This window comes from Pithys albifrons, chromosome 1, assembly GCF_047495875.1.
Source record: "Pithys albifrons albifrons isolate INPA30051 chromosome 1, PitAlb_v1, whole genome shotgun sequence".
NCBI classification, from domain to species: Eukaryota; Metazoa; Chordata; class Aves; order Passeriformes; family Thamnophilidae; genus Pithys; species Pithys albifrons.
The window spans coordinates 117,306,108-117,322,268 of NC_092458.1; the positions used below are offsets into that span (position 1 = coordinate 117,306,108).

Here is a 16,161-nt window from a genome sequence, read left to right on the forward strand (position 1 = left end):
GTATGTGACTGCTGTAATTAATTGATGTATTTATGGCTTAAGGTTCTGTCCATGAGAAATCCAGATGTGTCTGATAGAAGCACAGAGATACTTGGAGTGGATGATAGAACTGCAAAATCATGTATCAAATGTCTAATAAGGCTGAGGCTCTTTCATTAATGTAAATGTAAGCATATGTAAGTGTAATAGGCACAACTCTCACTGCTCTCCAGCTTTCAGGCTTTGGCAGACTGCAGCCAGCAGTGAACTTGCTCTGTAAGGCAGTAAATCACTGGGCTGATGCGTGACAGGGACCAGGACGTGAGTGTGCCCCAAGGAAAGGCCTTCAGCTGAACCTTCCTGCAGACTGCAGACAGGGAGGGGGATGTTGCAGCACATTCCCGAGCTGCAAAGCCCAGCTCTGTGGGACCAGTGACTCTGCAGTCCTGGGAAGTCAGGGAAATGGATTGATCCTGCTGATTCTGATGGCCAAGGAATCCTGTAATGCCCAGAAGCTGGCAACATTTTTTTCCCCTCCAGGCCAGTACCCAAATTGAATTGGCAGAACTGTGTATGCTGGAATTGTTTCAGATCTCACAACCAAGGGAGACAGTGGGCTATGGGCTCACATTTATTGTATTTTTGTGGGAAAAGGGGAAGCAATTTGATGTCAGACTTAAAAAGTCTTGGGGAAATAGCCTATATTTCAGGATCTTGTGATCTACAAGTGAAGAGAGGTTGAAATGATTTCTGCTGGTTCTTCCTAGACTGAGTAGGGATGCAGCTTTTGTTGGGCTTAGCTTACAGTGTGGCTCATGTTTGTAATCTGTCTTTAAACTTCAAAGGAGAGGAGAGTGTTGTGTTTCCTTCCCCCACTCAGAAAGCAGGAGACAGGAGTGGAAGTGGAGCAGCAGCCCTGTGGCTCTCCCCCTCTGACCTGTGTGAGGACATGCAGGAATTTTCCTGTCTGCTTTGCTTTCCAGCCCTTTCCCAGGCAGCAGAGTGGAGCTGCCCCATGCTGGCCCTGCCCAGCAGCTCTCAGGGCCAGGCAGCAGAGTGGAGCTGTCCCTGCCCAGCAGCTCTCAGGGCCAGGCAGCAGAGTGGAGCTGGCTGGTGCTGGCCCTGCCCAGCAGCTCTCAGGGCCAGGCAGCAGAGTGGAGCTGGCCCATGCTGGCCCTGCCCAGCAGCTCTCAGGGCCAGGCAGCAGAGTGGAGCTGGCCCATGCTGGCCCTGCCCAGCAGCTCTCAGGGCCAGGCAGCAGAGTGGAGCTGGCCCATGCTGGCCCTGCCCAGCAGCTCTCAGGGCCAGGCAGTAAATCTGTCCCCTTCAGCCCCAGTGGGTGCTGCTGCTGCTGCCTGGGGCTGGGGCTGCTGCAGACCCTGCATGACGGCACTGCTGGCTGGGCTGGGCTCTCTGCTGGAGCTGGCCTGGCTCTCCAGCCACCAGGGAAATCTGGGAGCAGGCCAGCAGCCTCTTGAAGCCCTCAATTAGCTTCTAAAGTGCTGTGGAAGTGCTAATTTTAATAAAGTACATTAAAAAGTAAAGTGTGATCAGTGTGGGAGGAATCCTGTGCTGGCTGATGGCACGTGGGTCCTGCCATCAGTGGGCTCATCCCTGGCAGTTCTACACCAAGCTGGACTGTGCCCAAAGCACAGCTTGGCCTGACTTTAGGCTGGAGCACTGGACCTGCATTCAGCCCAGAAATGGAAACAAGATGCAGTCCATCAGGGTTGAAGTTTCTCTCCATTCTGTATGAATTTTAATCCTGATTTATGGCCTCAGCTTGCTGATCTCCATTCACTGGTGCAATCATAATTACTTCCACCAAGGTCTGTCTTGTGCATGCAGAAATGATGGACAAAACTTCCATGCTGGCATTCCTACGGCTTAGTTTTTATTCCTCTTGTTGAATGACCAAAGATTTCCATGTGGGGACTGTTTTTGGCTGGGAAAGGGAGATTTCTGTTGCTGCTTTTGTGACATGGAGTCCCTAAAATTTTAATCTTGGAAGACTTAACTTTGGATGTGGTCATGTTCTTACTGTTACATTTTAAAGTTCTTGGAACAGCAGTGAGCAAACTGGGATTTTGAGTCAAGCAGTGTCAGTAAATGCTCTGCCTTGCAGTGTCAATGGCACTGTTTGGCATCAAGGCAGCCAATTTAACTGTGGGGTTTTCTATAGTGCAAGAAATGACTGGATGACATTTGGCTTAAAAAGAAATCCATTTCTTATTAAAACCAGACTTGGTTGCTGAATTATTTTATGCAGCAGTTTTTATTGGTTAGGGATGTATCTTTAGATATCAATTCACCCAGCTGAACAAGTACTCCACAGTGTGTTTGTTTTGAGAAGTCACCCTGAACAGAGGTTTGTTCCTTGGGCAAGGGGAGGGGAGCTTAGTTACTGCAGAACTTGTAGGTTGTTAATGAGTATTGATCAAATCACTGTGAGGAGCTCACATGCCAAATGGCCCTTCTAACTGTTTATCAGCTGCCTAAATCAGAACAGTGGGAGCTGAAATGCCCTTTCAGTGAGTAAAACACCTCCCAGCAGTCACACCTTGCTGCCACAGCGCTGGGCTGTGGAAACTTGGGCAGCTGTCTCTTGGTCACCTGATGGACTAAATGGAGAATGTTCTCCCTGGGTAAGAGGAGGTGAAGAGGAAAGGGAGATGTCACTCAGTTATTACTCTTCACCTGAAGGTTTTAGCTTTGGGTAAGGCTTTTATATGTCGGTAAGAAAACGTTCCAGACTTCTGGGGAGAGGCAGGCTGGGAAGTGTGGAAGCAAAGACTCATCCCCAGCGTATCACAGCTGTAACTTCTGTTCTCCTTGCAGGCTTCATAGAGCCCAGTGTGCAATCAAACAGACTCAGGTAACTGTGCAGAGGATAGGGAGGGAGATTGAAGAAAAGCTGAAATGTACATCCACACGGAACGAGCTGGTAAGTTGGGGTTGTTCACACCTTGGTTTCTTGGCTGGCTGAGGTGTCTGACTGATGGCTCCATCATCAGCTTGGGGTTCTTCTCATACTCGAACTTAAAATCTTTCTTTAAACCTGTCATTTCCAATGGGGCCTCACCTGAGAGCTGTGTAATGTAATGAACTTGAGTTGTGTGCTACTCAGACTATTTTTACCTTTTTATATAATCACTTTATGCTATGAAAGCATAAACATTGCAGAGTGCACAAAAGAGGCTTTTCAGAAAAAACAAACTTGTAATGATTTAGATAAATCTTGACAGGAACCTGTGGTGGATGCAGAGTGAGGTGAGTCTACTGCCTGTACCTTCTTGCACCCCAACTCCCTTTGGATGAACAGAATTCATGCAAAAACTGTCACTCAAGTGACATACTCATTTTAAGCAGGAATTACATTAGATCTTGCAATAGCTTTTGACAGTTTGTTTTGCCTGCCCTCTTCCCCTCTCCAAAAGAGTCTGTTGGCAATAGTTTCTGCTTTCTGCCCAGCAAAGCTGAGCTCATTCAAAGCAATGTCAGAAGAGAAGTGGCTCGTAGTGACCTCCTCCTGTTGGTGCTCACTGGCACGTGGCTGGTGCCTTGTATAGGAGAGGACAGCTCTGCAGTGAGAGGTTACTTCATCACTGGAAAGGAGATTCTGGGTTGAGAGTACTCAGCAGAATTCCCAAAGTGTCAAACTGGTTTAAGGGTTTGACAAAATGGAATCAATGGGACTTTGTTCCCCTGCTCTGATTACAGAGGTTCTGTTGTAGATGAAGAGGCAAAGAACTCACGTCCCTTAAGGGGCAATTCAGCATCTCCTGGGAGTCTCTCCAACCCCAAGATTCATTGCCTTCTGCTGGTACCTTGACTGTTAGAAGTTTTTTAACCATCCTCGTTTCAGTTGTGGATATCCTTGTCCTTCCTTCTAAAGGCTTTTCCTCTGTAAATACCTGTGAGCAAACTATACCATAGAGTCCTAGGCTGGTTTGGGTTGGAAGGGGCTCTAAGGTCTCCCTGGAGCCTTCTCTTCCCCAGGCTGGACACCCCCAGCTCTCCCAACCTTTGTATCCTCCTTTTTCTCATCACCCTGGAGCTGGGAATTGGATGTCACAGTGCAGCTTGGACACACCCAGCCTCTGTCCAGCTCCTGCTTCCTTTGTTCAGACTCCTTATTGCTCCCCTTCCCCCTGGCTGCTGAGCCCTTTGCCAGGCAGTGAGTGCCCATCCTGCTGCTCTGCTCTCAGTTTTCATGTCCTCCAGAAGTTTCTTTCCACCTCTCATTTTCTGCTCTGGGCTCAGTATAGGAGGTGAATCCCACAGGAGGAACAAACTCTGTGGGACACAGATGGGCTGCTCTTTCCAAAGCAGGAAAATGGTGACAGTCTTCGGGAATCTGCTGCCTGTGATACCTTGAGCTCAGTCTTTAGTCTGGCAGGCACTAACCTTGTCCTGGTTTTGCCTTCCCCTTGTAACGTGTTTTGTGGAACTGCTTCTGTGCAGAAAAACTTTCCTTCATTTTTTTCAATCTGTTTTTATTCCAATAGAAGAAGGAGAGTGAATGTTTACAGCTGAAGATCCTGGTGCTACGTAATGAGCTGGAGAGGCAGAAGAAGGCCCTTGGCCAGGAAGTAGCCTTGTTGCAGAAGCAAAAAAGTACTTTGTCTGACAGAGGTGAGTGTGGAAACCTTGGCCTGGTTTGTGATCATGGTGCCCAAAATGGCATGGTTTCTTTTTGATTTTGATTTATTTTCTAGTTCCCACATGCTTGTGTTTTTTCTGAAACCTGCAGGCAGATGTCATTTCTTCACTGGGTGGGTTGTACTGAGTGTTGGACAGCAGCTTGTGGTGTCTTGTCTCTAAAGACCTCTCTAAAGCCATCTTAAATCTGTGCTTAATTAAAATTTTAGCAAAAAATCAGGAGAGCTGCACTGTAATACAGCAAACAGTGTCTTGATAAAGGGACTTAAAGTCTCAGGAGGGAAGTTACTGTCCCTGTGATTAGGATTCCATTCTAAATGTTAGAAGAGAAAATCCCCCTCAGTAGCTTGTCATGTCAGTGCAGAGTGAAATGCTCAGTCTTCCTGGTGTTTCCCTTTACTGGAGAGGTGTCCTGCAGTAAATACTGCATCCCTGCCCCTTTGGAGCTCACCGAGGCCAAGCTACACAAATCTTCTGCAGGATTTTTGTTGTTGTTAGTACTTAGCTGAGTCTAAAAATAATTAGTCACTACTAAAAATGAGTTTTTTCCATCTTGGCTTCCTGCTGGCTGTGCAGGTGTTGGGCTGTCACAGCTTCATTGCTGCTCCTAGCCATGGGGAACAGGCACCAAAGCAGAGGCAGTTTGGTGGTGAAGGGTGTGCAGAGCACACAGACAGGTGTTCCCACTGTGCTGGCACTCCCTGCTCTGGGAGCATGGCATGGGAAAGGTCAGGAGTCAGTGCAGCATCACTGCCAGCACTGAGGTCAGCATCTGTTCCTGAAGCCTCTGATAACTGAGGAAATACCTCATACTGTTCTTTTGTTCCTGATTCCTCCTGTTTAGAAAATGCATTTGGGACTGAATACGAGAAGCTTGGAGAGCACAACGAATCCCTGTGTGAATTCAGGAAGGAATGCACTGCCAAGAGGTAACAGGGCCCCTGATTGCTCTGCCATTGGAAAAGAAATACAGGCTTGAGGGGAGCCCATTGGAAATGGGACTTGTGGCACAGAATTCTTCCTCATGTGGTTCCAGAACTTCTGTTGAGACATCTCTGCTGCCATTTGTAGATCTCTAAAGGGAGAATTACCAGTGGCCAGTCTAGAAGAGAAGAGAACAGACACTTGGTTGCATGTGTGGGCTCTGATAGGACTTCTAGGTCTGCTTTAGGGTAACACCTTTGCAATACTTGATTCTCAGTCAAAAAATGTCTGAAATGTGAGGTACATCTGAAACCAGCAATTTTTGCTGCTGTGTTACTGTTTTGGGTGGAGTTTCCCAGCTTTTGGGGAGGGTAGGGGAGGCCTGGTGGGCTGCAGAAGGGATATAAGAGTTTGGTGCCCTTATTTAAGGCTTGGGAAGGAACTAACAGGTTTGGGATCTCTGTCCCCAGGGAACAGCTTTTGAAGACAAATGCCCAGCAGACCATTCGGTGCAAGCAGCTGCTGTCAGAGCTGTCCTACATCTACCCTATTGATCTGGTATGTTCTCAGCATCCTAAAAATCTGCTTGAGATGAAATGAGCTTCCTATTTATTACACTGCAAGCAAATACCATGTTTATTCGTGATGAAATTTGGTCTTTGCTCATCCTGCTTGTTCCAGCTTTCTCTTACATTTGGTTGCAAACTTCACAGGGAGAGGACTCCACTAAAACAGTGGAATATCTGTAGCTATAATTTAATGGATATTTCCCTTTTGTTTACAATGGTGTAAAGCAATCCTGGCAGCAGGTGAGCCACACCCTTAACAGAGTGCACAGAACAGATGTCAAAAAGTTGAGCTTCAGAGCCTTTTATATAATGGTTTGATTAAGGTGAAGCTCCTTCTCCCTTAAAAAAGTTGCATGTGTTTTCTGAATTTTGTCAAATGTGGATTGAAATACTGTGTCAAAGTCACTCTGAGTTTAATTGCATGTTTAGGTTTTGTTTTTATTTTTTTTCTTAGCTTTGTTGTCATTGAATTTTATGCAGGTTTTGGTTTTCTGGATGTTACTGTTGCATTCTCACTTTCCACTGTTGATTTTAAACTTACAGAATGATCAAAAGGATTACTTTGTTTGTGGAGTCAAGCTTCCTAATTCTGAAGACTTTCAAGGTAGCTGGATACTCTTCCTGTAGCTGTTACAGTTAACACTGCTTCTGAACCGCGGGGAACTAAGTAAATGGCTAACAATGGCTTGGGATCCAAATTCTTGACCAGAAAGGTCTAGACTAGAAGAGAACTCAGGAATTTTTTATTCCTACTTCCTTGCTAGTGCAAAGGAGGTTCCTGTTGGCTCTCAGAGAAGCCCCTGTGTGTTCTGAGACTGCAGCAGTGGAACAGGTTACCCAGAGAGCAGGTAATGTCCTCCCTGGGGCTGCTCAGAGCCCAGCTGGAACAGTCCTGGGCAGCCTGCTGTCCCCTGCCCTGCTCTGAGCCTTTTCCAGGGGCCTTCCAGGCTCAGGGAATCTCCAGTGTCTGCCCTCAGGTGCCAGTGGGGCCACCTGTAGCCCCTGAGTGCTGCTGGGGCCGCAGGCAGCAATCCCCACTGGCTGAACTTACCAAATAAATCCTGGCAGAAATGAGACTTGGAGCCTCTGGGACAGTGTGAAGTACTTTGCAAGTCAGCTGCTGCTGTAACTGTTGCCCCTCATCCTCTTGCAGAGGCAAATATTTCATGTGCCTGTCTGTAGCAGCCCTACAGGTACCTGCATGCATTCACCTGCACGTGTCTGCTGTGAACTGCAACTCCAGGAACAGCCCCTGCAGAACTTCTTGATCCCAGGACTTGCTCGCTCTGGTTTCTTGAGCAAAAACTTCCATCAATTATCTAACTCTTCAAAGCCATCCCATAGTAATTAGCTCGTACTGACAATATGTATATTGGGTGCAGAATACTGGAGGGATAATCTGTAAAACAAATTAATTTGTCAATAGGACAAAAACCAGAGTATTTCTTTGTTTTCCTCATTGCACTAAGTGTGGTAATGACCTGAGTTTGGTAATTCTTCAGGAGTCAGTGGTGTGCATCTTCTGGCCCACTTCCAGTTTCCTGCTGTTGATTCCTTAAAAAAGAATTACTAATTCTTTATCCAAGGCTCTAGAACTGCTGTACTGTGAGCATTCCACTTAGTGAAATGTGCAGTTAAATTTGAAACCTGGCATGAATCTTATCTCAGACTCAGATTTTTTTTTAATTAGGCATCTGAAGGATAAAACAAAAAGTTCCCTAAAAAGCCAGTTTTGCTGCTGGTCCTGTTTAGTTGATTTCATGGCATGCCCTTGTATGACTCTTGTGCTGTTTGTATCCCTTACAAAGAGTTAGAAGTAGAGAAAAGGGAAAGGAAAAGCCCTGACCTGGTTAAAGTGTGTAGTTTGAATCACAAGACCTGTGTATTCAGGTGAAGCTTCAAGATTGAAACCAAATTAAAAATGCTACTTTAAAACAAGGGGTTAATCCAAGTTTTCCCAGTTCCTGGCAGAGCAGAGTCCCTGCCCTGGGGTGGGTGTGTCTCCTGCTGACCCTGCTGGTGATGGAGCTGTGGAGGAGTTCAGCCTTCCTCTGACCTGCCATAGCAGCAGCTCCATCCCCAGTAATGCACAAAGCTTGAGTTTTGTCTTGGGAGTTTGTTTCCCTGCTCCCATCTCTCCTCTGCCCTCCCCTCCCAGGCAGTTCAGCTTTGAGCATGTAAAACTGGCAGGAGAACAGGCCATGGCCCATTTGCCATGAGGGGCAGCCACAGGGGAGTGCAAACAATTGCAGAGCTCTCCAGAGTGACTTGGTTGTTCTCAGGTTCTGGCTCTGGGAGCTGCTGTGGGTGTTTGTTCCCTGAGCAGTGAGGGTGGATGAGCCCTAGGACTCCGTGGGGCCAACAGGGGCATCTCTTTGTCTTGGCAGCGAAGGACGACGGCAGCATCGCCGTGGCCCTGGGCTACACTGCCCACCTGGTGTCCATGATCTCCTTCTTCCTGCAAGTGCCACTCAGGTATCCCATCATCCACAAAGGCTCCCGCTCCACCATCAAGGACAACATCAACGACCGGCTCACGGAGAAGGAGCGAGAGTGAGTATGGGGGCAGTGCCCTGGGGCCTCCCTCGGAAAACCCCCACCCTGAGCAGTGTGGGGAGCCTGACACAGAACCTGTGCTTCCCTCGGAGCAAACCAAATCCCCCACCCTGAGCAGTGTGGGGAGCCTGACACAGAACCTGTGCTTCCCTCGGAGCAAACCAAATCCCCCACCCTGAGCAGTGTGGGGAGCCTGACACAGAACCTGTGCTTCCCTCGGAGCAAACCAAATCCCCCACCCTGAGCAGTGTGGGGAGCCTGACACAGAACCTGTGCTTCCCTCAGAGAAAAACAAATCCCCCCACCCTGAGCAGTGTGGAGAGCCTGACACAGAACCTGTGCTTCCCTCAGAGCAAACCAAATCCCCCACTCTGAACACTGCTGTACTTCCCTCAAATCAACCCAAAATCCCCCATGCTGAGCAGTGTGGGGAGTCTGAACTGACATAGAATTTGTGCTTCCCTCAGAACAAGGAAAACCCCCACCCTGAGCAGTGTGGAGAGCCTGACACAGAACTTGTGGTTCCCTCAGAGCAACCCAAATCCCCCACCCTGAGCAGTGTGGGGAGCCTGAATTGACACAGAATCTGTGCTTCCCTCAGAACAACAAATCAACACAGAAAGCCCCCCCACCTTGAACACTTTTGGGTGGTCTGACACAGAATTTGAAGTTCCTGCTTTCAGTCTGAGCTTCTCATGTTGGAATTTTGGGATCCAATAGAGTAGTTCAGCTCTGTTGTTGTGGCTCTGTTGGCACAGCCTTTGATTTGGCTTCCAATAATGCTGGAAGAGCTTGGTGTTTCCTACAGGTGAGTTTGGGCTGCTGGTTATGAAAACTGCCCTTTGTGCTTTGCTGCTGGCAAAGGGAATAAACTGCGGGTGGCAAGTGGAGCCTCCCTGGGAGCTGCTGCCAGTGGGGGCTGATAAATGGCAGAAAATAAATAGCTTGCTTTAACACAGAGGTTCTTAATCAATTGAACAAGAGCACAGTAAGCTGCCACCTACTATACATCAGCTTAATAGTCAGTAAAAGAGCGTTTCGTTTGTTCTGGAATCATTGTCTTTCAGCATAGTAATCCAAGTCAAGGTGAAGGGTTTTATTGTGCCCAGTTGACAGGATTGGGATGCTTGGAGGGGCCTGATTTCTCTTTGAAGCTTAGTGACTTTTGGCAAGACAGACAAGGTAATTTGCCTTAAGAGTTAAACTGACTCAGGTATTCTTGCTTTGACACAGTAAAATACAACTGTATCATGATGTCTTACAAAGTAATTTTCATACCATTTTAATAACTTGTCCAAACACTTCCTGGGTAACTTAACAGAACAGTAACCTCTGTGGCTTCAGTGTAGTTCTCAAAGCATATGGTCACACTCCTTCCTGTGTATCACTTGGAGAGGGGTTGCAAACTCAAACATTTCTATCTGGAAAACAAATTTCTGAGGAGTGGAGCTGCCTGTGTGTGGGTGGATAAAGATTAACCCAATTTCCTGTTGTCTGAGACAGATTGGAGGGTTTAGTCCTGCAGGCTACAGCCTTCCAAGGCCTCATGACTTAATACTTGATTTCACAACAGATTTCTGCAAAGGAGAGAGTTTAGCTAAGAATATGAATCCCTGTTGGGCCATTTACCTGTGTTCTGCAAGATTTTTTCAGGATTAGCTCCTGCCTGAGATCTTCTCTTCCCAGCTATTGGAGAGACAATCCCACCATCTCTCAAAGGACTTTGGTTACTATAGAAAACCTCAAATGTCTTAAATTGCAGTTTTCTTTCTAAACTAATGGTTCATGTTTCTCCCTTGCTCCTGATTGTGTTGAGCACAGCAATTAATACGCATTTTTAAATTCCTTTATTTCAGTCACCTGTCCTTTAGCAGCTTTTCAAACTCCAACATAAACTGTTGAGTAATTGCAGTGAGGTAATCCCTATATTTAATCTTTACTATAACACATACATCGTGATTACTGACTATATTAAACATTTTACTTGGCTTTGTACTTTTTTTTTGATTGCAGGGTTGCCCCAAGATCCTTATTAGGAGCTTCTAAAATTGTGCTTTGGGGGAATAGCCCAGTTCTTTCACAGGAGAGCAAATTCTTAAGTAATGTGTTTGTTTTCAAAGTTAGAAGTTTAAAGGTGTTACTACACTTTCAAGTTTCTTTACCAGCTTTTTTAAACCCTCCTGTTAAGCTTGTTAAATATTTTGAGAGCTTTCAGAATGTAACCAGCTTTTGGGAAGTGCTTCATCTGCTTCTGATTTGTTTACTTGGATGATGTTCCAGGTCATTCTGTGAGAACCCTGAGATTGTTTAGTGTTGTTTGCTACAGTTTCTGTTCCATGGAGGCTGTGGTGAGAACTTGGCACTTGTCTGGCCTCTGTAAGGGACATAATCTTGAGCAGTACCACAGGAGGTTTAGGTAGGGTATCAGGAGGAATTTCTTCACAGAAGGGGTGGTTAAACATTGGAAGGGGCTGCCCAGAAAGGTGTTGGAGTTCCCATCCCTGGAGGTGTTTAAGGACAGCCTGGATGTGGCACTCAGTGCTCTGGTCTGTGACATGGGTGGTGTTGGGTCATAGGCTGGGCTTGATGGTCTTGGAGGAATTTCCAGCCTCAGTGATTGTGTGGATACTGAGGGTGTAGGGTGTCTTCCACAGTGTATGGCCAGCCCTGGAGCTGTAGAGATATTAGTGTTTATAGTCTAGTCAATAAAGGTTTCCCTCTTGTATTCAAAACATAGTTTTTGTACTCCTAAAACACTAAGTTTTCTCTGATTAAATCTACTTTTATGACTTTTGGAACTACCATGGTAAGGCAAGAAGCTGATTTTGAGTGAATATCTCATCACTGCACTTCTTCAGTGGTCCCTTTTGGCATCTGCAGAGTGCACTGAGTGTGCAGGGAGAAAGAGCCCCGTTCCTCAGGGCGTCTGGGGTCTGAAGGGTGTCAGGGCAGGTGAATGCACCATGGTCTGTTTGCAGGGGACACAGTCTGGGGCTGGGGCTCTGCTCCCAGGAGAAGGGACAGGATGAGAGGAAACAGCCTCAAGTTGTGCCAGGGGTACTTCAGGTTGGATCTTAGAAAAAATTTCTTCACAGGAAGGGCTGCCCATCCCTGGCACAGCTGCCCAGGGCAGTGGAGTCTCCATCCCTGGAGGGATTTAACAGCTGTGTGGATGTGGCACCTGGGGACAGGGTTAGTGGTGGCCTGGGCAGTGCTGGGGAACAGCTGGGTTTGGGTCATTCTTGAAGATCTAACAACCTGAATGATTCTGTGGTTCTGTAACTCCCAAATTGAGGCTACTTAGGACAGCAACATGTTCCTCCCTGCAGTGACAGAATAACCCCCAAATTCTTTGGCACTGTTCTGGTGCAACTGAAACCTGACACTTCATCACATCCTCATCAGCACAGTGAGAATGCTGAGATTAAACTGTTTCTGAGATGGCCTGACACTGTGACTGTCAAGCCCTGCATTTCATGCTTCTGTTAGTCTGCTCCCAGGTTTCTAATGCAGAGGAGCTTCCAGCTTAGGGCAAAATCAGGATTGTTATGTCTGGAGCGAGACATATTGGGAAATTCCCTGTGTTGGTGTTGCTGCTTGTCATAGTGTTTTGTAATATAAACAGCTTGGAAATAGATGGTCCTCTAAGAAAAATAATGATGTTTTCAGAGTTTGATCACCTTTCTAGTACCCTGCATGTGTCTTGACAAAGACATTCAGAGCAATTATTTCTGTTCAGTTCTTGCCTTGTCACTCATACTATGTCTTTTAAAAGACTTCCAAGGACTCTTACTTCCCTACTAGGTGATTTGGAAATGAGAATGGCTTCAAGCAGTAGTTTTGCTGACAGGGTAAGCCCCACCCAGGGCTGGAGGTGCCTCAGCAGTGCCCAGCACAGGGGTGGGCACTGCCCTGGGCCAGGTGATTTTTATATTCCCAGGGATTTTTATATTCCTCAGCTTGAAGTGACCTGGTTAGTCTGAAAGTAGCATAAACCTGCATGGTGGTGTGTGTGGTTCACAGTGTCAGACTGTGTGATGTGAGTTACTCACAGTGTCAGTTCAGGGGTATGTAACATGTTCCTCCTCAGCCCTCTGAACACAGTAAATGTGGGATCTCTCCCCAGATCTGCTCCGGAACTGCTGCCAAATGACCTTTCTCAGTGTGTTGTGTTGCAGTTCTGTGCAGTGTGACAAGCTGGGTGTGCAAATGAGTATTGCTGAACCAGCCTGTGGATGGCTTTGGAGGATTTGGGATCCATGTGTGGAAGGAGCACAGTCTGTAAGTGATCCTCACTGTGGGGCCTCACTCCAGCTGGGAAGATCAGAGCAGACCTGGGCCAGCAGCACCAGGGGAGCTCCTGCTCTGTGCCTGGAGGAGCCACTTGCAGCAAAGCAACCTGAAAAAGGGGGACACCAGCAAGTGTAGAACAACTTCTCACTGGCATGAACATCCCCCAGCTCAGCTGAGAGGTCTTTACTCATGTTTGGTGCTTTGGCTGAGCTAATGAAATGGCAGTTTTGGGAAGAAATATTGGCAAAGCCACATCAGCTGGAGGGAGATGTTTGGTTGAGAAATGGAAGAGCTGTCAAAGCAGAGCTGGTTCTTTGGGCTAGATGGAGTGTGTGTTAACTGTTAAGCTATATTGCTCAAAGAATGCTTGTTGCCATGAACTTATCTTGAACTGTATTTTTACAATTCTACATTCTTGGGGATATTTAGCTCAAATCCTGGCTCGTTTTATTCTTGATTACCAAAATAATGCTTTTGCCTTCAGTGGGTCAGCAAATATTGCAGTGCATAGATTAGGAATTAGATCAGGTGTTCTTTAATAAATTTAGATGCTGTTAACATGATTTCTGGGAACTGGAAGTTTTTACATGCTCCTGGCTGGGCTGAGAGAGCAGATTTTGTTTACTGCAGTAGATGAGACCACTGACCCCAGACATGTCCAGCTGAGAAATGTTTCTGTGAAGATACACTAGACTTAATTCACTCCCACTGGAACACTCTACTCCTGATGAGATACTCTTTCAAAACATGACTTCATTGTTTCAAATAGGCAGGGACTTGCCCAGTATAAAGTGTCTGCTCGTTAAAATGCTCCTCCAGAGGCAGGAGATTTACAGCTCTGATAGCCAGGTTTGTGCTCTGCCTTCCACATGGTCCTTGTGCTGGATGGTGCAAGCCTTGGGCCCAGCCTGAAATGTATCCTTAAAATGCCCAGTTTACCAACAGGCACCAGTGTCCCTGGGTTCCTCTCTGGGCTGTGAGGGGCTGGAAAGCATTATTTGCTGAAGCAGGAGAATGATACCCCCTGTATAGATTGGTGACTCTTACCAGGAACTGCCTGACTTTCAGAATCTGGCTCTTTGCTTCTGTATTTCCTCTCTCCAGTCAGTCCACAGTGGAGCTATTTGTGCATGGCCCAAGAGCAAGGGCACAGCTCTTCCACTTATCCCAGAGATGCTTCTGCCTGCAGACATCACCCTCCTGACTATTCAGACAGGCATTTTGAAAATACAGTTCAGAAAGTGAAACTGCTGATGTTTTCCTTCCCCAGTAAACTCATTGTCTCTGTTGTGCAAAGCTTGAAGGAGGGTGTGCTTTCCTCCTTGACAGTCTGTATTCGTGTCATCAGTTTTGTTTTACAAGTGCAGCTTTCTCTCTCAAGTAGGAACTCACACCCATGTACTAATCCAGTCTGAATTCACTTGGGATTTGGGATTCATGCTTAGTCCCCAACAAGCAAAGTGCACACTTGCCATCCTTTTTTCTGCCTTTTCATTTAACTTTGGGTCTTCTGCTGAAGGTCTGTGCCAGTCTCTGCTCTGAAGCTGGCAGAGCTGTGGTGCAGCTTTTCTGAGAAGGAAAGAGGTTTTAAAGCTGTGTAGCCAAAGCTCCTTGTGCCTTGCTCTTCAGGTGGAATGCTGAGAGGTTGGAAGTGCTGGGATTTTGGTGCCTGTGCTTGTGCAACCTTTCTCCTAATCCTTGATTGGGAGTGTCCTGGGGATTTCAAGAGCTGGCTGGACACTGGTGGTCCTTCTCACTTACAAGGCTTGCAGGGTTTGCTGCTGCTGGTTCAGAGGAGTCCCTGCACTTCCAAATAACACAGGCTTGCTCCCCTGGATCCAACATTCCCTGACAATGAGCAAACAGGATGTGGTTGCCTTGGAGGGAAAACTCTCCCTCCTTCCTCCCCTGCCAGCCCCCCCTGCAGACCCCCAGAAGGGAGTGAGACTGAAATAACTCAAAGTTAGGAAATATTTAAACCTTTTTCTTACAGACTCCTCATACTTCAGACATATCAAGCATGAACTTGTGACTTTTTCAGGTCGTTATCTTATCTGGATTGGGCTGTTTAGTTCTATCCTTGTATAGTGTCCCATCAATAGATTTAAGTTTGAAACTCTTCATTGCCTTAGCTGAGCCATGTTTTGTGGTGTTGTGTGAGGCACAGTTGTTCCCTAGGTCTGATGGATGGCTGTGCTATCCCACCAGTGACTCCCAGACAGAGCTTACATCAGTTCCTTATCTGTGTGATAGTGAGTGATGGGGTTCCAGCTGTGTTCTGCCAAGTCTGCTGCACAGCCCTCTCCCTGCAGCCACCCTGCTCCCTGGCCTTGGAAATGGGGAGGGAAGGGAAGGTCAGGTTGGGTTTCTTCCCTGACAAATGTGGTGCAGTTGGCCAGGAAGTATCAATTCTGTAAGTACAGGGATGTGAGAATACAGTGGTGTTGGCTTTGTTTAGGCTTTGGTCTGAGATTCTGGTCTTTGAGGTCCTTTCCTACCCAAACCCTTCTATGAGAATCAAGTGTTCCTAGAGTGTAAGTGTCCTTGCTGTTAGTTTGACTTGCAAAGCTGCAAACATTCCTACTCCTTGAAGTTCTGCATGACTTTGAAAATTGAGGCTAACACAATTCCAAATTGGATTTGGAATTTCATTCAGATTTGCCAAATGGGATGTAGTGAACTGTTGAATTTGTGCCACTCTTCAGCCTGGGGAAAACAGTCAGATGTGAGGTGTAAAAATCACTGTCCTACCAAGTTCTTCTCTTAAGAGCTTTCTGAAAGAGAGATTAAACTTTAATATAATTTGGGATATGGCAGAAGTTTGAACAGAAGAGAGAACAAAAGATTTAAAACATATGGATGCCAAAGTAGAAGCAGGTGAAGGCAGTTAAAAATGAAGCAATTTCTTAAGCTTTAAAAATAGTTTGTATTAAAGACAGGCTGTTATAGACAATAAAAATGGGCCACCAGTATATTGGTACATATGTGATACTTCTGAATGCAGAGTTCATAAATCACAGAACACAACAGCAAATGTATCTGGACTTGAGTTCGTAAGAGATACTTGAGGTCTGAAGTGAATGTACGGCAGAGGGATCCTTTCATCTTTCTCTAACAGTTCCCATCTGCCTGCCCCAGCAATCCTGTGGTTCTCTGGTGTGTTCATCAGGCACTGCAG

The 16,161-nt window shown here is 46.6% G+C and overlaps 1 protein-coding gene across 2 annotated transcripts in view; it reads left to right on the top strand.

The window, feature by feature from the left end:
• The window catches only part of UVRAG (UV radiation resistance associated), a 66,499-nt gene that overhangs the window by 22,303 nt on the left and 28,035 nt on the right, over positions 1 to 16,161 (top strand). For both annotated transcript variants that reach the window (XM_071564979.1, XM_071564988.1), the window contains exons 7-12: positions 2,818 to 2,923; positions 4,488 to 4,614; positions 5,486 to 5,570; positions 6,036 to 6,123; positions 6,678 to 6,738; positions 8,522 to 8,687. In XM_071564979.1, coding sequence (XP_071421080.1) covers positions 2,818 to 2,923; positions 4,488 to 4,614; positions 5,486 to 5,570; positions 6,036 to 6,123; positions 6,678 to 6,738; positions 8,522 to 8,687 — 633 coding nt within the window. The remainder of the gene's footprint in view (positions 1 to 2,817; positions 2,924 to 4,487; positions 4,615 to 5,485; positions 5,571 to 6,035; positions 6,124 to 6,677; positions 6,739 to 8,521; positions 8,688 to 16,161) is intronic.